The sequence below is a fragment of the Sturnira hondurensis genome, unplaced genomic scaffold (genome assembly GCF_014824575.4).
Source record: "Sturnira hondurensis isolate 20B ecotype Veracruz unplaced genomic scaffold, ASM1482457v3 Scaffold0013515, whole genome shotgun sequence".
Taxonomy (NCBI): domain Eukaryota; kingdom Metazoa; phylum Chordata; class Mammalia; order Chiroptera; family Phyllostomidae; genus Sturnira; species Sturnira hondurensis.
The window spans coordinates 4,151,290-4,173,488 of NW_028086146.1; the positions used below are offsets into that span (position 1 = coordinate 4,151,290).

At 41.9% G+C, this 22,199-nt stretch overlaps 1 protein-coding gene across 4 annotated transcripts in view; it reads left to right on the plus strand.

Annotated features, from left to right (window-relative positions):
* DOCK8 (dedicator of cytokinesis 8) overlaps positions 1–22,199 on the plus strand; it is a 221,000-nt gene that overhangs the window by 81,734 nt on the left and 117,067 nt on the right. For 3 of the 4 annotated variants that reach the window (XM_037061714.1, XM_037061715.1, XM_037061716.1), the window contains 5 exons: positions 6,364–6,487; positions 10,492–10,704; positions 15,040–15,125; positions 19,062–19,128; positions 21,274–21,423. In XM_037061714.1, coding sequence (XP_036917609.1) covers positions 6,364–6,487; positions 10,492–10,704; positions 15,040–15,125; positions 19,062–19,128; positions 21,274–21,423 — 640 coding nt within the window. Of the gene's footprint in view, positions 1–2,667; positions 2,675–6,363; positions 6,488–10,491; positions 10,705–15,039; positions 15,126–19,061; positions 19,129–21,273; positions 21,424–22,199 lie in introns of those variants that run through there. The other variant, XM_037061717.1, reaches the window with a different exon arrangement.

Consider the following 22,199-nt stretch of genomic DNA (forward strand, 5'->3'; position numbering starts at 1 on the left):
ATTTTTTATTTTCATGCTCAAATTGTCCTCAGCTTGACTTGTGTGAATCCCTTCAGCTGGTTCTTGTGTCTTTTTCACATGTCCTGGCAGTCAGGGATCACATCCTTGCTTTCTGCCACAAGAGATTCCAGGCTGATCTTACGCTTTCCTTTCCTCACCCCTGGTCATTTCTCCAAGAAGTTTTTGCTCCTTTTAGTGGAAAATGGTACTCAGAAGCCAAAATGTAAATATTGGCTGTGTTGATTGCTTTTAAGATGTTGCTTTTCCTATATCTTCTCAGTGAATAGAACTGTGTGTGTTTGTGTTGTGTGCTGCAGGCTATGAGTTTTTTTAAAATATATTTTATTGATTATACCATTACAGTTGTTTTATTCTTCCCTTCATTCCCCTTCACCCTGCACACCCACTCCCCCACCCTTCCCCCTTTAGTTTATGCCCACGTGTTTCAAGTTCTTTAGATTCTATATTTCCCATACTATTATTGCCCTCCCCCCTATCTATTTTTTACCTACCATCTATGCTACTTATTTTCTGTCTCTTCTCCCCACTCCCCTGTTGCTAACCCTCCATGTGTTCTTCATTTCTATGGTTCCACTCCTGATCTAGCTGTCCTCTTGGTTTGCTTTTATTTTAGGTGTGGTTGTTAATAACTGTGAGTTTGCTGTCCTTTCACTGTTCATATTTTTCATCTTCTTTTTCTTATATAAGTCCCTTTAACATTTCCTATAATAAGGACTTGGTGATGATGAACTCCTTTAACTTGGACTTATCTGAGAAGTACTTTATCTGCCCTTCCATTCTAAATGAAAGCTTTGCTGGATAGAGCAATCTTGGATGTAGGTCCTTGCCTTTCATGACTTGGAATACTTCTTTCCAGCCCCTTCTTGCCTGTAAGGTCTCTTCTGAGAAATCTGCTGACAGTCTGATGGGTACTCCTTTGTAGGTGACTGTCCCCTTATCTCTTGCTGCTTCTAGGATTCTCTCCTTCATTTTAATCTTGGCTAATGTAATTATGATGTGCCTTGGTGTATTCCTTCTTGGGTCCAACTTCTTTGGGACTCTCTGAGGTTCCTGGATTTCCTGGAAGTCTATTTCCTTTGCCAGACTGGGGAAGTTCTCCTTTATTATTTGCTTAAATAAATTTTCCACTCGTGGCTGTTTCTTTTCCCCTTCTGGTACCCCTATAATTTGGATGTTGGAACGTTTAAAGATGTCCTGGAGGTTCCTAAACCTCGCCTCATTTTTTTTAATTCTTGTAACTTTACTTTTTCCTGTTTGGTCATTTCTTTCTTCCTTCTGGTCCACCCCCTTGATTTGAGTCCCAGTTTCCTTTCCATCACTATTGGTTTCCAGTGCTTCTCTTCATTTCAATTAGTTTAGCTTTCATATGTTCCTCTAATTTGTGACTATAGTCAACCAGTTCTGTGAGCATCCTGATAAACAGCGTCTTGAATTGTGCATCTGAGAGTTTCGCTATTTCCTGGTCACTTCGAGTTATCAGCTCTGGGGCTTTGAGTTCTTCTTGAGCCATATTTTGGATTGTTCATGCCTGTTACGTATGAGGAGCAGAGCCCTAAGTGTTCACCAGGGCCAGGCGACCCAGTCACTGGGTTGTGACACTGTACGTGGAGGCGGGGCCAAAGGAAGGCAATGGCAAGCACCCTTTGCTTCCTCCCGCTGCCACCACGGGCCTCGCGATTTGTCCCACTGCTCGCAAATGTGCGACCGAGGTCAGCCGCTGCTGGGTTCGTTGCCGGGGGCTGCGCGGTCCGACTCACTTCTCACTCCCGCCGTCCCAAGCCCTCACTGGGTCTGCCCAACGCTACCCCGGATGCCTGGGCACCCTGGGTCGGGGGATCCTTCCTGCCTGACCCTGCTCTGCTGCTGGCTCCGCCCCTCTTACCTGTTGGGTAGAACGGTTCGTTGTTGTTGGACTTCCGTGTAGTTCAATTTTCTGTTCTTTGGCTGCGTCTTTGTTCTCCAAACCTTTGTTGTATTCAAACTTGGTTGTGGGAGAAGGCACAGTGTTTCCACCTACGCCTCCATCTTGGCAGAAGTCCTATGAGTTCTTGTCAATATGTGCTATCCCAAGCCAACAACACAGTGTTCATCTAGTTTTCTTTTTCTCCATAGTTTTAACTTGCTTCTCAGATAGTGAACAATCTGACTCCTATTATCTTTAATATGTTTACTTACTTAGTTTCCCTGTATGGAACCGTTGCCAGCAGCCCTCCATCCCCATAAGGTTGCTTTCTTTTTTCTTTTTTCTTTTTTTAAGGTTGCCTTCTTCATATTCTGACACCCTGCATCAGGCTTGCTCTCCTCAGCCTGTGCTGACACTCATTAGCCAGGACATTCCTCTACAGGGACACCCTTTCATCTTGCCTTGGCACTGAAACCCCATGGCAGGCTTCTCTTCCAGGTATATGGCCTCCTCTTTCTTTTCAGCCTCTGCTATCACATGCCAGGCTGTGTCAGGCTGCCCCAGGCTTGGATGCCCTTCTCACACCCTATGGGTTCTGATTCTCCATGGCAAACAGCCCTTTTGAATGTTTGACCTTCAACCTCCCACTCTGTGCTTCCTCAGCTACCCCCACCCCCCAGCATGGATGGCTACCTTGTTCTGATGGTTCTTATACATTGTACAGGAAGGGAAGGGAGAGAAAGGAAAAAGGTATAGGAAAGGGAAGAGGGAAAAAATGAAGAGGCATGCATATTATTTTCCTGTCCTCACAATAAGCCTTCAGAAGAGCCATGTTCTCCTCTACTTTACACTTGAGGAAACGGGTTCTGAGAGATGAAGTCACTCGCTCAAGTTTCCATAGCCAGTATATAAGGAGCCAGCACCTGAATCCAGGTCTGGACATTCTGTCTACTCCACCACACTGCCTCTAAAGAGAATACTCTCAAAACATGTTTGGTCTTTGGATTGCCCCAAATGTGTACCGTAATATTTGAGGAACAGAAATGCAGTTCTCTTGAGAGGCAATACGTTGTGTCCATCCCATGAGGGTAGTCTTTCTACCGCTTGGCCTGCTTCCCCATCTCTTCTGCAGATGGGCTCAACAGAAACATGGCTTTGTTTCACTCATTGCCTGGGTGGGGCAGTGAGGCTGAGACTCTGGTGGCCAGGGGTGCTCAGCCGGCAGTCTCACTACCTACCCAATGGTGACATCAGCCTGTTGTGGCTGGCACTTTTGGAATGAATCATCTGTACAAGCTTGCCAGCCCTTGTCCTCTCCTCCCCAGCTAGCTTTACTTTTACTGCCGCAAAGGAGCTTGACAACTTTTGGAGATTTTGAATGGGGAAATAAATGCTCATCTCGGACAAGGAAGGGAAAAGTTTTGCTCTGGTGTCAAACACACACCTACAGCATACATTAGTCTTAATGCTTTTCATACCAAACATTCGGAGGGCTGACATATACATAGGATTAGAGTGTATATGCTGTGAAATGAACCTTTAACACTATTCTGTAACTCATTTTTTAAATGCTCATTTGTCAGTGTCTTTGGGGTCTATGTAAAGAACTCTAGAAAACATTCTAACAAAGCCGAGGACAAAAAAATAAAAAAGAAAGAAAGAAAGCCTCTACTTGCATAAAATAGCAAAAGAATGACTATACCAAAATTCCCCCAGATTTAAACATCTTTCGGGAAGAAAATTTGATCTGAATTTTTTTCAGGTATAGTGTATGTACTTTTACAAAATTTTAAAGCTGGGAGAACTATCCTAGAATTTATGTTACATCTGTGCCTCACCCTGTGAAGCAACAGAGACACAGAGAGCAGAGGCTGGGGGTGCTGGAGGCGAGCACACCTGGAACTATGTGTCTGCGTGTGTGTTTGTGTGTGTTGTTCACGTGTAAGTAAACCCTCTTGGAAACCATACATTTTATGAGACAAGAAACAAAGCTAAAACAAATGTAGTTCTGGTCACCGAGGGTGAGGTCTACAGCTAGGGCTGAAACTTTGACACCCATCCCCTTTTTGCAGTACGCAAGTCCTAAGGAAGGCAAAAGGCAGATACTAAAGTGTGAGATTTGAATTTTTTAAAAGACAGGGTATTTTATTTTTGTGTATTGATTGATTGATTCCAGAGAGAGAGACAGAAACGCTGAAGTGAGAGGAACATCAATCAGTTGCCCCCCATACCCGCCCCGACTGGGGACCAAACCAGCAACATAGCATGCGCCCTGAGTGGGAATCAAACCTGTGATCTTTTGGCTTATGGGACAATGCTCCAGCCAACCGAGACACACTGGCCAGGGCTGAAATTTGAATTTGAATTGGCCTTCAATCTTAGAATGAATTAATAATAGTTAATTCCTTTGGGAATTTTCTCCCTTAAAATTGGATTTTTTTTTTTCAGAAAAAAGGATCATTAATTCATCATGTTATCACCGAGGTAGATTAATCTTAGGATGCAACTTGATACTTGCCTGTATCTGCCGATACTTTAAGTTGGGTGGCTTTTTCCCCTTGACATTAGATCATATGACAGTGTTTTTTTAATCCATAGGGAGAGTCCCAAAAAGTCACATCATGCACTAGAAAAGCCTGCCCATCCAGCACACACATACACGCCGCTGCCTGAATCCACACTGGGGAGAATTGCTTTTAAGAAGCTAGCAGGTGTATGAAATCCCATGGGAGGTTCTCTCTCAAAGGGTCTGTGTTAGAAACTAGAAGACACATATTATAATATAATGGAGACAACTGTACTTGAACAACAATAAAAAAGTTTTAAACAGGTCAAAACAAACGAACAAACAAATAAATAAAATAAAGTTTGGTCACATGTGTGTTTACTCTTTTTTACCACAATGGTCTACACACTTAGAGCAACTGGAACCAAAATTATTTTCTTAAGTATTTCAAACAATGATTACTTCTAAGGAATTGTTGGAAGAGTTCTCCAAAGTACTGTTGGTTAATTGAAGAGTATGAACAATATAATTAACATTTTTTATTTTACTTATTTTGTTCATGTTTAGGAATCTCAAACAGAAGTTATGCTGGATATTTCTTTTAAAATTCTTTCTAAATATTTAGTCTTATTTCTTTATTCAGAGTACACCTTTCATTTTCTTACTGCCTTTTTGGGTCCCATTTTGGCCTGCTGCCTACCCAGCCTGGCCAGTTCAGGGTGGGCCAGGGGAACACCAGCGCCCAGGAGACATTGAAGGCGGAGGGCCCTTCACAGTAAACCTTGACTTGAACTAGTCATCAAGTGCATCATACCTGTCTTTTAGGCTGTTTCTTGTCTTCTTTTACTCAAAATAAATTGCTCGTCTTTAGGGTATAATAAAATCCAATGAGAGTGCAGACAACACAGGGAGGGAGGTGTCATTTTTTCATTAACTCAATGGACACAAATTGATGGAACACTTGTTCTGTGTGGGCCCCTGTGCATAACCCAGCACTCGGCCCCCCCAGAGTTAGAAACTGTATTTGGGTCACTGCTAGTGGCTCTCCTACACCTCCTGCTGTGTCTGTCTGCCGCTTCATCTGCCTGATCAACTCATTTCAGGCTCCTCCACCAACTTGCTCAGTGTTTTTTCTGACAGTGTGGGGTGTCAGACAAAACGGGCACATGTTTGTGCTGTTGACTTTGTAGCATGTTTTCCAGGAAGACTTTGAATCATAAAAAGGGGGAATAAATACACACACTGGTTTCTGTGGTTATTATTTGCCAACTTATACATAATGCTCCTCTCATTATAAAATTATGGTCTAATTTATTTTCCCAGTGACAGTCCCGGACATTATATTTTAAACCCTTTCCATGGCTACACATTTTAAAAACACCATTTTAATGGACTGGATGGAGTGGAGATTGAGAATTTTAGCAAAGGTTTTCCATATATAAAGCATTTATTTCTAGCTTTTCATAATCATGTCCTGCCTTTTTAAAATTCATTATTAAAAATATTGATGTGGAATTAAGTGTTTTCCTCTGTTTTTATCTTCAAACAAACTTTAGTTGCTGCCCCTGCACATTGCTAGATTTATTCCAACTCCTTACACTAGAGTCATAGTTTAGCTTTAACTTGGAGCCAAATGCCCCACAGCTGAAATGACCACACCTCTGAAGTGGCATTTTCCCAGGCCATTCCTGCCTTTAATAATGAGCCAGCCAGGAGGCAAGTTTGTATCTCATTACAAGAGAGCCTTGTATTAGGCCTGGTGCATAATTAGATGTGAAGAATTACAATTGGTCCTCTCTTTGCAAAATCTTTCAGCACCAAGTTTATGCTTAAGCCACTACTGTTATTATTTTTAATCTGATGATTTTGCCTCTTTTTCTCTCTCCCTCCCTCTTTCCCTCTCTCCCTTTCTCTCTCAATAACAACAATATAGAAACCAAGGAAGTTCAGAGATTTGCGGTTTTAAAAAGACTGGATGCCGAAAAGATTTTCACAAGACTCTTCAGAAACAGACATTTGAATCAGAAACCTTGGAGTGCAGTGAACCCAGAGCTCAGGTATTTTCTACCAACAAACCTGGTTACCAGGTTACTGGCTGTTCCACCCAGGGTTTTATTAACTAATAAAAAGGCTAAGTTCATAGAATATTAGAGGAGGAGGAATTTTGCCATCTGAGTCAGTGGGGTTTTTTTCAGACCTGTTTGTAGCCACAGACATCAGTGTTAAAAAGAAAGAAAAAGAAAAAGAAGAAACCTAGAAGCTCAGTAATTAGAGTAGAGAAAAGTGGGGAGGCTGTACCTGCTTGGGGGAGGCCACTGGGCCCTATCCATATAACATTCCCCTGGAGACTCAGAAATGCCCCTCAGCAGGCTGCAGAGTGGTTAAAAGCTCCACACTGAGCCTAAGGGCCGGGGTTCTCTGTGATTTACCACCTCTAACCCTGCTGCCTCAGGCAGAGTAACTGAACTCTGAGCTTCAGTTTCCTCCCCTGGAAAACAAGAGTGGTAATAGTAACTAACTCATGAGGTTGTCGGAGTATCCAACGAGTTAATATGCATACAGCACTTTGGACCATGTCTCAATAAATGCTGGCTTCTGTTGTTGTTGTTGTTAGTTATTTTCATCATGGAGTAGTTACAGTTTAAAAGGCAGCTCTATACACCTGTGTTTATAGCAGCGCTATTCACAGTAGCCAAAAGGCGGAAACCACCATGTATCCATACACAGGTGAGTGGATGGATAAACATGTGGCATACACACTCAATGAAATATTATTCAGTCTTAAAAAGAAGGAAAATCTGACACATACTGTAACATGCGTGAACCTTGAAACCAATATGCTAAGTGACAAACCAGCCACAAGAGAGCCAATTCTGTATAAGTTCACTTACGTGAGGTGCCTAGATTAGTCAGATTCACAGAGACAGAAGTAGCATGGTGGTTGTCAGGGGCTGGGAGGGGGCAGTGGGGAGTGCTGCTGGACGAGTCTGGCCCTTCAGTTCTGGAAGATGAGAGAGCCCTGGAGGTGGGTTGCACAACAGTGCAGATGTGCCTGACACTACTGTGCTGAACACTCAAAAAATGGCTAAGTGGTAAATTTTTGTCATGTGTATTTTACCACAATTTTAAAAATTTTAAAGCCAGTGCTCTAGTCCAACCTGTCCATTTTATAATTGAGAACAAAAAAATATAGAGGAAGAAATTTGTCCAAGGTTGCATAGGACTTCTTTTTAAATCAGTATAGTTTTTGCTTTTAGGTGCTATCATAACCCAAGCATCTCACCGTGCTTACTGGAAGGTTTCTAAATAATACCTATTTTTCCAACCACATGGTCTCTATCCTCATGCCAACTACCTACCTAATCTGAGCTCTACAAAGGAATCAGCCGTCATCCCAGTGCTGAATATGACAGGCTTCCCGAGGCCTAGAATATCTGGATGCTGTACTCTCTTGGAGATTTGAGGGACTTTTCCTTGGTAATTTTGATTAAATTTGGTTTTCACCATACATGATGACCATGTAAATTGTTCCTTGTGTCAGTCAGGCAGAAGCACACTAGATACTTCCACAGAAGACATTTAACATGGGGAATTGATTAAACAGGTTTGGGAGGACTAAGAGGCCCAAGAAGAAAAGTGGAGTCATGCAGAAATCGTAACTGCGAGAAACAGCACGCCACCCTGGGGCTGGGGTCTAGGGCAGCAGTTCCCGAATTCTGGTGTCTTCAGAATCCCTGGAAGGGCATGTTCAAACACAGATTACTGGGCCCCGCCTCAGAGTTTCTGACTCACTAGGTCCGGAGTGGAGCTTGAGAATTTGCATGTCTAATTAGCATTTCCCAGGACCTGCTGCTGGTCCCAGGACCACGTTCGAAAGCTATGGGTCCAATGGGAAGAGCTTGGAGGTGAGAGCTTAGAAGCTCAGAAGAGGGGCCCCTCAGGGGCTTAGGAGGGGGTGTGGCCCAGCAGATCTCAAAGGAAAGACCTCAGAGAGGCCGGAAGTGTGGAGTTAGAACTCCTAGGAGGAGGAATAGTTCAGGTGGTCTGGTACCTCCAAAGAGCTAAGATGAAGATGGTTCTGGAAGTATAAACAGAGGCTCAAGACTAAAATAGCAGCCACTGACAGTGGCAAAAGGAACTGTAAGCAAAGAGGAAGGGGCCAGTCTCTTCTCCCAGCTCCAGCTATCCAGCCTCCCTGTAGCACCCCCAATTGGCATAATTTAAATGGAGTAGCAGGCAAAGCAGAAATCTGATTTGTTGAACATACATCTAGCATTACAGAATTGTATAAAAGGATGAAGTTAGAGCTGACAGACAACAGGTGAATGACCAGCACACCCATAAGGCACACTCATTCCTCCAGCGGACTAACACAGCACTCAGTGATGTCTGGCTGAGTTTCACAGCCAAGTTATGCAAATATTATGTTTTTGAGTATTAGATTAACACTCATCCTGGAGAGGTACTCAGATCGTGAGACAACCAGCAACATCTTCCCTTTGGTTCTCAGTCTTACATACCTTATCAAGTGGATTGGTCCCACCAAATGCCTGCATTTACATAAGCTTAGTATATGTGTGATGTGACTTCACAGTACTCATGTTTTTCATAAAATTAGGTAATCCTATATAATATTGTGTAACTTCCCTTTTCATATTAACAATACAATGTACTGTGATCCTCTTTTCTCTTCCAATGAATACATGTCCTCTTTTTTAATGGCTGTATAACATGCCATTGTAAGAAAGATCTAAAATCTCTTAATGCTTCTTCTTTTATGGGGTATAAAAGCCTTTTCCCAAGGCCTTTATAAATTCTAAAACAAACAAAAGTAGTAATAATTAAAGTATTAATATTGATTATTGCTAGCATATTCAGTTTAGATAAAATTTATGATCTAGTAAAGTAGCATTTTTATGAGCTAGATAGATGTCACAAAAGTATATCTTTTTAAAAAAGATTTCATTTATTTTATTCTTAGACATTGGGGAAGGGAGGGAAAAAGAGAGAAAGAGAAACATCATTGTGTGGTTGCCTCTAGTGCACCTCCTACTGGGGACCTGGTCCACAACCCAGGCATGTGCCCTGACTGGGAACTGAACTGGCATCCCTTTCGTTTGCAGGTTGGCGCTCAATCCACTGAGCCACACCAGCCAGGACACGAAAGTATATCTTATAGAGAAATTGTATAGTAGTAGTCCATTTAGTAGAACTTTAGGATAACATTCTACCATCAATTTTATAGATGTTTATGATAGATCCATTGATATTCCTATGACATATTGTTGATTATGGTTATATGTTCTTTGCCAAGTCTTTGGTTAGATATGCAGGTCCCAGTTTCAAAGACATTTCTAATGGAATAAAGAATTCATTTTGTGATTGATTTGAAATAGTTTTTTCAAACACACTGCAGCTAAAACTGGATACTGCTTGAATAGCAAATGCTTTTTCTTTTTCTTTTTTTTTTTTCTGGTGCTTATTCCTGTAACTGTTTCTAAAGTCCTGTAGGAAAGTGTTCCCATGCCCAGAGCTGTGTCTCCAGAAACATAAAACTCAGCTTTGGAGTTCATATAAAGTTTAATTTGGAAGACTCTGCACAGATCATCTTATTTTCTAGTTTCAAAAACTAAGTTCTGGAGTTGAGATTAGGATGAGGTCCCTCTATTCCCCAGTCCAGTCTCCTTTCTGTTATATCTTTTTCCAGTCTGTTCTGCTTCAACATGAGACGTGGCTCATAAGATGCTTGCCTCCCAATCTTCGGAAAAGCACACCAAAACTAACAGGGACACGGTGCTGTTTCTAAATGTTTCCTCAAGGACAGGTCTATCTACATGTGATGAGTAATTACCTCTTTCCAGGTGAGAAGGAGAGGTTTAATTTTAGCATGATCAGGCCAGGAAGCTAAGATGTGATTTTTGTGAAACTCCCTTTCAGCTCAGAAACTCCTTGAGGCCTGATTCTATAATAGCACATTGGAGCAGTCTTGAGACATCCCAGATTGTTTAGTGCTCATTGTAGATCCACAATCTCTCTCACAAAGATGTGTCTTTTCTCACAGGCAGGCCCCCACCACTTAAACGCGCTGTGTGATGTGTCTGGGAAAGGCCCCCTCACTGCTTGTGACTTCGATCTCCGCAGCCTGCAGCCTGACCAGCGGCTAGAAAACCTCCTGCAAAGTGTGAGTGCAGAGGACTTCGAGAAGAAGAATGAGGAGGCCCGGAGGACCAACCGGCAGGCTGAGCTCTTTGCCCTTTACCCATCCGTGGACGAGGTGGGTTTGACCTTCTTTGTGCTGGGGAATTTCAGTGAAGACACACAGAGTCTCCAGGAAAATAGTGCTGTTCGTCATTACTGTACAGCAACATCAGGATGCTTAATCGTATGGCTTCTGGGGCTGCTTATTCTACTAAGGCAAGCCTGCATAATAGCAGAGGCAATTATTGGTCAATGATACACATGAGATTCTAATGATAACTAGGATTTCCATAGCACTTCATGAAACACTTTCACTGATATCTTCTTTATGCTCCAAAATGTGTCAAGGGGTCACATGCAGTGATCCCTCTCAGCCAGTCAAACCACTCAGTTACTTTGGGGTATGTTTTGCAGGTAATCCGTCAAGACATGCATTCTTTAGTGCTTTAATTTTTTTTAATCTTCAAAAGCATTCCAGCCTGCAATATCACAGCCTTAGTCCCAGTACATTAGGCTCTTGATCGTCCACTTCTTTATACACTGGACCTGACCCAGAACAATTTGATGATTCAGGCCTTGCCGTGGTCACTCCTCAGGGCACTTCGGATGGGATGAGGGATGGCCGTTTTTCATCACTGTTCCAGCTCCTCGTACTTTATCTGAGGCTCTCGGTCTTCCCTTCTGCGTGTCAGAATGCCCACACTTCCGGGTCTTGCCAGAACAGAGTACTGCAATACCTCTGCTGTCCAAATTTTATTCAAAACTCGGTTGCAAGGAAAATGATTTGGGGAAATTTTGCATAAACAACCCATGTCTCTAAGTATTTGAAATTTGATCTTTGGATCAAGCAAGACCATCAGGGAGCCTGATTCTTACACCGTGTGAAGCCCCCACCCGTAAGAATTATGTCAGCTAACTGGTCTTTTCATGAGCTCCCCACTGGTCAGCAAAATGGACCATAAGGTTCAGCAAAAAGGACAAAAGCTCACCCCGGTCAGCTGTCATGAGATATGATATTGTGTCCACTGTGTAAATATGATTGAGAACATTGACCTACTTATCACCCAACACCCACCTCAATAAGGATCAGCAGGGAGATTGTCCCTCAAGCCTTCAGACAAAGAAGAATTGTGCTTCCATGGAAAAAATGTGACTGCTTAGAGATTGTGTGCATCTTGTAATCAACTCCCCTAAATTCTTCACTTAGTGTCAACTTTCTGTCCACCTCTGCTCAGTCTGGGAGCTTTTTGGTGTCCTGAATTTACTTCAACTTTCTTTTTTTCTTATTCTTATTTCCAACTACTTTTGTCCTCTCACCTCTTTTATTTATAGTCATGTCAGTGGCCTCAAATCCTTTCTGAATGAGGCAGATTAAAAAATAAATATGAATAACGTGGACAATGTTATCATCTTCGTGTTTTCAGATTGCAAAGTAAGAATCAGAGAGGGTAAATTACTTGCTCAAAAATCAACAGGTAAGTTAAATTATAGGGTGGAGATACTAAACCATTAATTCTAACTGTTGTGTTTGCCTGTTTATTTATCCACATATGACTACCAGCTAGATTAGCACACGTAACTGAAATCCAAAGATGATATAAACAACCCCATTTTATCTCAAAACTTTTTAGTTTCCATCTACAATCTGTTAAAACTTTTTAACAGATTTGTCCAAGAAATGTTGTTTGGCTGACTTGACCTTCCCTTGCATTCCTCTTCATCCCGATTCCATGTTGGAGGAGTCAGTCCATAATAAGGAAACCCGAAGTGGGCTCCAGGAGAGAGGAAACATTCAAGGACGAGGAGGACACTTCCAGCAAGACGCCAGCTCATTAAAACGTCCCTCAATGGATTAAATGGAGAATATCCAGTCTGAGTTGACTATAAAGTGAATCATAGACTGTTTTGAAGGAACTTTGTTTTATGGTCTCTGAACAGTGCTGAACCTCAGTTGAGACTGAAAGTTATAATCTAGCAGAGGTCCTAACGGGATCCACCTTACCGAGTGAGGAGGAATGCTTTGTAATTAGTGTAACAGTTATTTGTAAACTGGTGTGTAGAAAATGCTCAAGCACCCCTACACCAGCCCTTTAAGATGTTGTAGTTGCATTTGTACTTGTAGTTTGTACTTACTTCAAAGAAGGTCCTGAGGAAGAAAGGTAAATTTCTGGCCTGCCATGAAATGATTAAAAATGCTGAATTTTTCATAGCACATTAATGAAATTGCTTTATACTATCATTAATTTATTCCTTGGTGAGGAAAATCAGAAGAGAGGGGAAACTATTGATCAGAATGATGACTTAGTTACAGGAGAGGTGAGAGGAGAATTCAACCACCAAGTTGGATGAGGGGAATTCTTCCTTGATTCACGGAGTCTATAAAGCGTGTTGTCCTGTGTGTTGATCCCTAAGAAAGTTGCCACTATCCTCCAAATCACCGAAGAGTTTGCATTTTGACTTCAAGTGACAGAACCCAACTAAAATCAGTTAAAAAATGGGGAGACTTACTGGCTCACATAATGAAGGTACAGGCAGGCAGACATAGAGTTGGCCTCAGGATTCATTTGGCCGATTGATGGAAGGATGTCATCTCTCTCATTATCTTTCTCTCTTACATCTCATTCTCTCTCTCTCTCTCTCTCTCTCTCTCACACACACACACACACACCCCACACAACTCCCAGCAAGATGAAACAGGCATGGTAAAACTTTACATTTCCTCTTCTGTTTCTTTGGGAATTTGTTCCTTTTTTGGATAACTATAAAGGCTCAAAAAACTCATAGGTTGAAAGTAACTTTGGAAAAAAGATACCCCCCCACACACACACAGTTTGGATCCTGATTATAAAAACTAACTGTAAAAAGTTAAGACAGTTGGAGAAATGTAGAACTAATTACATATTTAGTGACAAGAAATTTTTGTTAATTTTTTAAGGGTCATAATAGTATTACAGTTACGTGTTTTAAAAAGTCCTGATCTTTTAGAGAGTTGTACAAAAATATTTACAGATGAAATGATATGATGTTGGGGACTTGCTTTTAAGTAATTAAATATTGAGTGGGGGAAGGTAGCAAGTGCAAGTGTAGATGAAACCAAGTTGCCCATGAGTTGAAATTTTTGAAGGAAGTTGATGGGTAGAAGTGGTTCATTACATTATTCTACTTGTATTTGTTTACAGTTTCCCAAATGAAAGTTTTTAAAGGAAAAATTGAATTCAGACCTAATGTAGTCTTAGAGACCCATGAGTGTCCTTCCATTGAGGTTGTTTTCCACTAACAGTGACCTTCACCCTCCAGTGTGCCTGTTCTGATCACCCTAAAAAGTTCCACCTTGCCCTGAGGAAATTCAGCTCCGTGTAGGCATCAGAACCATGCCTTCTATGAAACAAACAGCAGCTCCACCCCACAAGGTGGCCAACTGATTGGGTCTTGAAGGAGAGTAGAGCTTATAATGGTTGTGAATTTACCACTTTGGCTAGTCCACCAAACTGGGAACAGATTTGCCAAACAGGTGGCTTTGCTGCTGTTAGTCAAAATGCTGTGGTTGCTGTGGAGTTTTGGTGGAAGCCCCCACCCTTTCTAGCAAAATACAATGAAGACCTGTCTCTGTTCTTCACACCCTTGTGAGCTGCAGGCCACCTACTGGTATTTGCAAGAGCAGGAATTAAAGTTTTCAGGGATTTGCACTGTTTGTCTTTGCATGCTTAAATATAATGAAGATACTGTGATAGTTTAGATTTGAATGCTAAAAGTTACAGTAGGGACTTGTTATTTCTCTTTAAGTCTTGAGTCCCAATCTGATAAGATATAGGTATATCTTTTAATTTTTCATTCCAAAGCTTTTCTGTACATAGAACTTCAGCAAGTTTTAGCCAGACATATTTTTACAGAACCTATAAATTCAACCCCAAATCTCTATCATCTGTTTAAGAAAACAGTGAACTGAGAAAGACACTGTATTATAGTATTGATGGTTTACAGCCTTAAGTGAACTGTTCTGGCTCAGACCTCAAGTCTGAAACGCACATATTTACTAGCACAGTCCTGGGCAGGAGAACTATTCTAAATGTGTACTTAGAGCAGAAAAAACAAATGCCAACAATAGGTACAAGATTTTGCAATGCCATCTGGTGGATGTTACTAAGTCATATTCATGTTCACATTTCCTTCCTCCCTCAGTCTCTTTGTCTTAAATGCTTGGCTTCCTGAAAGGAGAAAAATGTTTGAAGCTTGGGGGTTGGATAACACACTCTCTCATAAATCTCTCATAAATATTTTGCTATTGGAAATAAAGCAAGTACAAGTTGAATTGAGCAGTGGATGGCAGCCTTCGCTTCCCTGGGTGGACTCCAACTGGAACTCCTGCAATAGAAATTCACTAATGATTTCTTCACCATGTGATTAATACTAGGAGGATGCTGTGGAAATACGTCCGGTGCCAGAATGTCCTAAGGAACACCTGGGCAACAGGCTGTTGGTCAAGTTGCAGACCCTGAAGTAAGTATCAGCAATGGGTAACTACACTGAGGTTTCTGTTGCCCTTTAGACACAAACTGTGTCTTTAACATCAGAGCCTGAATCAGGGAGGCTCTCCCAACACATTTAACAATGGGCAGCTGTGAGGTGGTGGAACGAGCAGAGTTTGGAGTCAGCTAGATCTGAATCATATTCCTACCAAGACTTGGACAATCTTTCTTCCGTAATAGGGAAGGCAAATGCTAAGATTAAACATGTAAGGTAATTGAGTAAAACTGCCTACATGAAGAAAAACATCCGTGAAAGCCAGTGATGTGCTGGAGTCAGCTCCGACTAACTCCTGAGAGCTGACTGCATTTCTCTTCCCAACTTTCTATTCAGTGGTCACATTGGTGACTTGAAATTGGCCACAGTGGAAGACACTTCTTTTCTAAACATTTACCCAGCATACCACTGTTGAAACACAGTGATAAATACACCTAAAACCCAGTCTCAGTGCCAGGACACCATAGAGAGTAATGGGGACTGTAGCAAACTATTTTTCAGGGGCACTCACTATCTAGGACCAAGCCTTGACATCCGAGTAAACAAGCCCACTTTTCTCAATTGTCTGATTTCCCCCCCCCAAAATCCAGGTTTTCCTGCATTATTTTCTTACTTAAAATTTTCTCATTTCCTTTTAGAATACCACACAATTCAAATAAAGCCTGCCTGCAGAGTCAGCTTGTAGGCCAGTTATTTGTCACATCTGCTTTAATGCAATTGTCCTCAAGGTGTTTAGTTGTTTACTTTGATACTAGAAAACAGTCATGCCTTCCATAGGTGTTTATTAATTTTGTACTTGCATGTTAGACATTATATACGTTATAAAACATATATAATGAAGAAATTGTAAGGGCTGAACTAAGCATTTAAAAACAAATCACAGAGTTTCTTTCTGCACTCGGGGGATGCCTTGTGGGCCCTGCGGTGCTTGTGCTCCCCTCTCTCCTCTTTGCAGGCTCTGACTTTAGAGACTTAGTTCTTTACTTCTTCAAATCACAGACCCTTTTGAAAACAGTAAGTGGTAAATGTTCTGCCTCGGCGAAAGTACCTGAGCATGTTGTGTGTTCCACTCTACTAGGATAGTCATCCCTCTGTTAAAATTAATTCACAGACCCCTTAAACAGCACCTGCAATTAGGGCATCTGGATGCTGGATTCAAGGCTTCGTGTCAACCCTGAGAACCTCTCTGGGATTTTGACTCCTTTCCTTTAACAAAGTTGTTAGAGCAGATAGTCTCACAGTTCCCACCTGTCCTAAACTTCTAATCCTAATGCATAGCCTCCCCGGTTCCTCTCCTCAGAACACAAGCCAGCATGACTGCTCACCTGGTGGTGCATGCTCTCTTGATGTTGCAGCCCCCGCCCCCTAGCCAGTTCTACCAGCAGGTAGAAAGAGGCAGTTGGGACCTTTTGTCTTTTGCACAGAGATGAGCAGCCAGGGAGCCTGGTACCTCTGTAACAGGTGAGGGGTACAGAAAGGCAAAGTCTAGCCCTGGCAAGCCAACCAGAGGTGGGGGCCTCCTAGTCTTTCAGCAGGAGGACTGAGTGGAAGTGGCTGTTCATTCTCCTCTGCCTTGTGCAGGAAGTCCACTGCATCGTGTGAGGCACTCACCCACCCCCCCCAGGATGCACTTTTAGATGCAGTAACTTTGCTGTTCAGGATTGGAGGAATTCTCTCTGGTGATGCTTATCACTAAGACTTCTAGAACTTTCTAATAAATGGCAGCTGTTCACACTAGTGGGAAAACATGGCCACTAAGATAGATGTACATTATTAAAAAAACAAATTGAATCACTTGGTTTTTTCTTGATGAAAATTGTGAAGTGTAGTTTCTAGTGATTTCCCCCCCAAAATGCCAAAACAGAAATTAAGAAGCACTGAGGTGCTTGTTCAGTGCACTTGGTCTGCTCAAATGTCTTAAACAGTATCCATACCAACAAGAGCGATGGACTGAAGAGATAGTCGTAGGTATAATTACTTTGAGCAAACTGGATTTTTTTTAAAAAAGAAGGCAAATTCTTACAAGTAAACCTAGGAAGTTAAAATATGAATAGTAAAAATTTAATGATGATGTTAAATACACGTTTTCCCATTGATATGCCAAATCCTGTTTCCCATTGATCAGTGTTTTCCCATTGATATGCCAAATCCTGCTATAGATTTTATCATCTAGGGAATTTTTTAAAAGTTATTGAGATCTGTAACTTTCTGTTTTGCCTTTGAGAAGTATCGAAAACCTCGAGCATACAGAAAGAATTAGGCTAGTGCCGAGTCTGTGTGTATAGTAGCAAGAAAAAAGAGGATAACAGCAGAGTGTTTTTTCTATTTTACATTTTAAATGGAAAAATGTTAAGTTTAATTTAAAATGTAATTCTGTCTTGTGTCAAGTTAGCTCAGCTCAAAGGAGCCTTCTTAGTGGTAGAACTTTAGTGTGCATTAAATTTACCCAAAGAGCTGGTTTTAAATGAAGGTTTGGGGAGACTTCCTACCGCCATTTTCTCCAAGAGACTTGTTCAGTGGATTTCAGGTGGGACCAAGAAAGCTGCATTTTGACCAACTCATTTGCTTCAAAATGCTAGTTTCTGGAAACCACACTTAGAGAAACACTGGTCAGAAGAACTCAGGTTCTGTTGTCAGAAAGGACTGGGCTTGAAACCTGAGTGTGCCCGTTCCCAACCTTGTGGCCTTTGGCAATTATTTAAGCGCTCTGAACCTCAAAAATGGGGTAACATCTACATCGCATTAGTGTTGTGAGTCTAAAGGAACTGACGTGTGAAGCACTTATCACAGCACAATTGCAAGTGTTCGACAGGGTTAACTCGCTCTTTCTTTCTCTGAACCACAGAGAACTTAACACTCAGTACTACCTAGGTGAATTACAGGAATATTCAGGCCTTTGTGTATCAGGGAATAGACAATGAAGTACAAATCAATCATGCCAGGCAGTAGCTGGTGAGCCTAGACACAAATATCTTCTAAGAAGTTATCTTTTAAGGCAAAGCTATAGAATGGTAAGTCCATCTTCTGAAATATGCCTTGAAACAAAATGTACTCTAATTTGTGCGGATTCTGCAGTAATGTTGGCCCAGGGCCTGATTACCAGTGTTCTCAGCTGGCAGTGCCCAAGGTCATGGATTGTTGACCTGAGATACTTGGAAGGTGCACATATGTGCTCCAAGTGCATATTATAACACATGGCAGGATTATGCTTTGGGGATACGTTTTCTTCAAATCCACAATTTTTCATGAGGAATGGGCAACTAGGGCCAATATGAGGGCTCCTCTTTCCAGCCATCATTGGGTCCACACACCTTAGTATTTATCATAGTGCTCAGTCCCCTCCCCCTACCTCTCCTCAGCAAACTCACTGGCAATGGAGTTCAGAAGGGCCTCACCCACATCGTAACCCAATCTTCCTCTGATGGTCCTGCAATAAATGCAAGGAAAAGGAACTGAACTTTTCTTATTTTTAGTATCTGAAAAGTCCTATCCCTTAGAATTGAATAATAGGGATTTTTATACTGGGACTAAACTGTAAACTATGAATAAAGCCTGTACCTAAGACCTCTGAAAACACAGCAGCTGCAATGGTAAGGAGTGCCATGCTGGATGAGACCAAGGTCCGTCCTGCCCACTTTCTCTCGTGGTGCCACCAACAAGCACTTTTTGGGAGAGTGCACCACTCAACATGGTCTCAAATAATTAAGAATGTTCCATGACCTTCCATGGTTCTCCATTAATATCCTAGCATGATTCTCATATGCATGGAGTTATCAAAATATTTCTGGAAACTACTTACATCTTTACGTATATTTATATATTATATACATTTATGTATTTAGGCACTTAGAGAAAATTCAAAATTATTTAAGTTAAAATAATCATACAGATTTTTCTTTCATACTCTCACAGGTTTGAGATTGAAATTGAGCCTCTGTTTGCCAGCATTGCCCTCTATGATATTAAAGAAAGAAAAAAGGTAAGAAAGCAAAAAATAACCTGTCCCTGGGGGTACACATGTTGTTGATGAGTCTTTGAGTTTCCTTTTTTAAAAATTGTATGGGATTTTAAAAAGATTTTATTTATTTTTAGAGGGGAAGGAAGGGAGAAAGAAGAGGAGAGAAACATCAATGTGTGGTTGCCTCTCATGCGCCCCCTACTGGGGACTTGGCCCGCAACGCAGGCATGTGCCCTGACTGGGGATGGAACCAATGACCCCTTGCTTTGAAGGCCTGCACTCAATCCGCTGAACTACACCAGCCAGGGCTGAGTTTATGTTTTTAAATCACACTTCTATTCAGCAAAAACACATCAGATTTGAAAGCAAATGACCTTAGACATACCTAGTTCAATTGCCTTGCAGTTTTTGAGGGAATAATCTGGGAATGTTAGCTATTTATATTCCTTGATGACTTTAAGGGAAAGCCTGCTGGAGGTTGGCCAGAGGATGGCTAGAGGCCTGGTTGGGATAAGAGAGAAATGATATTGCAGTGTAGAGGGCTACTCGCAGAACAAGGCAATTTAAATACATTTTTAACAAGCTTGGATGTGCATGCAGCATTTCCTCACTTGGGGAGTTTTTTGCATTGTGAAGTAGGTTCACCATGAATGGAAGGTTTCTTGTGCAGCAGAAGTTTAAATCTGCTGCAGGGCGGAAGCCACCCTATGACGTGCTTTTAATTGAAAACAGTTCAAAGACTTAAGGCTTCTCCATGGATGTTTTACTGTTTAGTTATTTTGTGACCCCTAAAGAAAACCAAAAATAACAAAACCAGAGTGAGATGTTTCTGCCCCTCTTTACCCATAACCATTCTGTGTTTAGGGAAATATGTATTTCTTGAATAAATACTAATAATCACTGAGAATTGTATGAGTTAGGACAGGATAACTACTGAAAGTTTCTACTCTCAGAGTTTCTGATTCAGTAGGTCTGGGTGGGGCCTGGGGATGTGCATTTCTAACAGGTTCCCAGGTGATGCCTAAGCTGCTGGTAAGGGGGTCACATTTTGAGAACAACGGGCTTAAAGAAATCGCTGGCTTTGTGTCCCAGCAATGGGGGGCTGGGTCAGCAGTGGTCTGAGCCCCTCAGTCATTCAGGAACCCAAGCTGGCAGCAGCTCCTCCATCTTCAATATGTGCTCTCCCCAAGTCACTTTTGTCATTGCCATTGCAGATACTGAAAAAAGGGGGGGAAGATGGGTGAGGGTGGCCTGGGTGTTTGACAGACACATCACATATGCTCATAATTCACTCCTAACTACAAGAGAGGATGGTAAATGTAGTCTTTGCCTGAGCAGCCAGTTCTCAGCTTTAACGCTACTTGTGATGAAGGGGGGCCCAACTAGGCAGTGGCTTGTAAGTAATGCTACACGAGTGAGCCAAGGAGCGCCCATCATGCCATGCTCTTGCTCAGAACCTTTAACGGATCTTCACTGCCTATAGATTTAGGAAACTCTTTAGCTTCCATGCCTGGCTTTCTTCAGTGTAGTTCTCCTTTGTTCTCCTCCCCTCTACAGCCTATGCAGAGTCAAGCTGGACTCATCTCTGTTAACTGAATTCACTCCAGGTTTTTCAGCCTCTGAGCTATTTTGCTGCTCTACTCTCCCTGGTACATGGTCCCCTTCCCCCTAGCAGCATCTTCTTCCACGGCCCATCTACCTCACTCTGAGGGAAGTATTCCTCACCACCCCCACTGAATGGGATCTCTCACCCTTTATAACTTCCATGGTGCTTTTTTGTATGAATGGGGTCACTTATATTTTGCTCTTCCTATAGTTTCATATTTGACTTCTTCCTCATTTCTGAATATAAACTAACTGAGGGCAGAGGCAGTGTCCTGGTCTTCTCAGTGCAGTATATAGGACATCATCGATACTAAGAAGTTATTGGTGGGTTAATAAAAAAATATAATGTTTCAAGGAACATCTCTCAAATGCCTCCAAAATACCCAGAGATTGTGACAAAGCATGTATCCGATTTTCCAACAGCCACTAGTCATGAACCATGTTTATGACTACATTTATGCCTTTAGAGAAATTTCTTTTTGTTTTTTCACTTTTTAAAACCTGTTTAGACCATGAGAATAGTAGCTCTAACTTATTTTCCATTTTGCTACTCCTTTACAGATCTCAGAAAATTTTCACTGTGACCTGAACTCTGATCAGTTCAAAGGATTTCTGCGTGCCCACACCCCCTCCGTTGCCCCTTCCAGTCAGGCAAGATCTGCGGTGTTCTCAGTCACCTATCCATCCTCAGACATCTACCTAGTAGTCAAGGTAAACACAGTCTCATTTGCACATGCAGCTGTTCCCATTCCTGCGTTATCCCAGGTACCTGCATTTACCTGGTACCAGCGCATGTACCAGGTAAAAGAGGTGTCCAAACATCCCTCTCTGTCTTCTGAGAGAGTCACTTCATTTCCTTCTCAACTTAATCCATTCTCCTTTACAAGCAAATTCTGTGTTGAATACTAGAAAAGCTATGCATTTGAGAGTCATACGGCCCTAGTGTTGAAACCTGGCTTTACAGTCTGGTTGTTATATGACTTTGGGGGCAATCATCGAATCTTTCCGAGACTTGGTTTGCTCCTCTGTAAAGTGGGGATAGTAACACCGCCCTCGATGTGTAGTTGTGCAAATGAAAACCTGGCACATTGTGGACACCCTTCCTCCTACCCGAGGAAAGCACCCTCCACTGTCCAGCCCCAGGAGGCTGCTGCTGCATCTCAGACAGTTTCCTTTGATGAGCATGTTCTTCTAGAGGCCCACAGTTAAGTGGCCACGAGTCCGGGCTCCAACAGGTGGGGGTATGGGCTAAATTTTCCAAGACTTACTCTCCCGTTTTATCGTCATCTCACAGACTGAGTTATGTTTTGTGAAAATCAAAAATCTCTGGGGCAAGTATATGCAGAAGGACCTTTCATTCTAGACTGTGCTCTTTGCTGATGTAAGACAACCAGAGACTTTCTCTACACACAAAATGACTGGTTGGAAATTAACAACAAACATTGAGTATTTTACCTACCTTAAGTAAAATAACTAGTTGCCTTGAC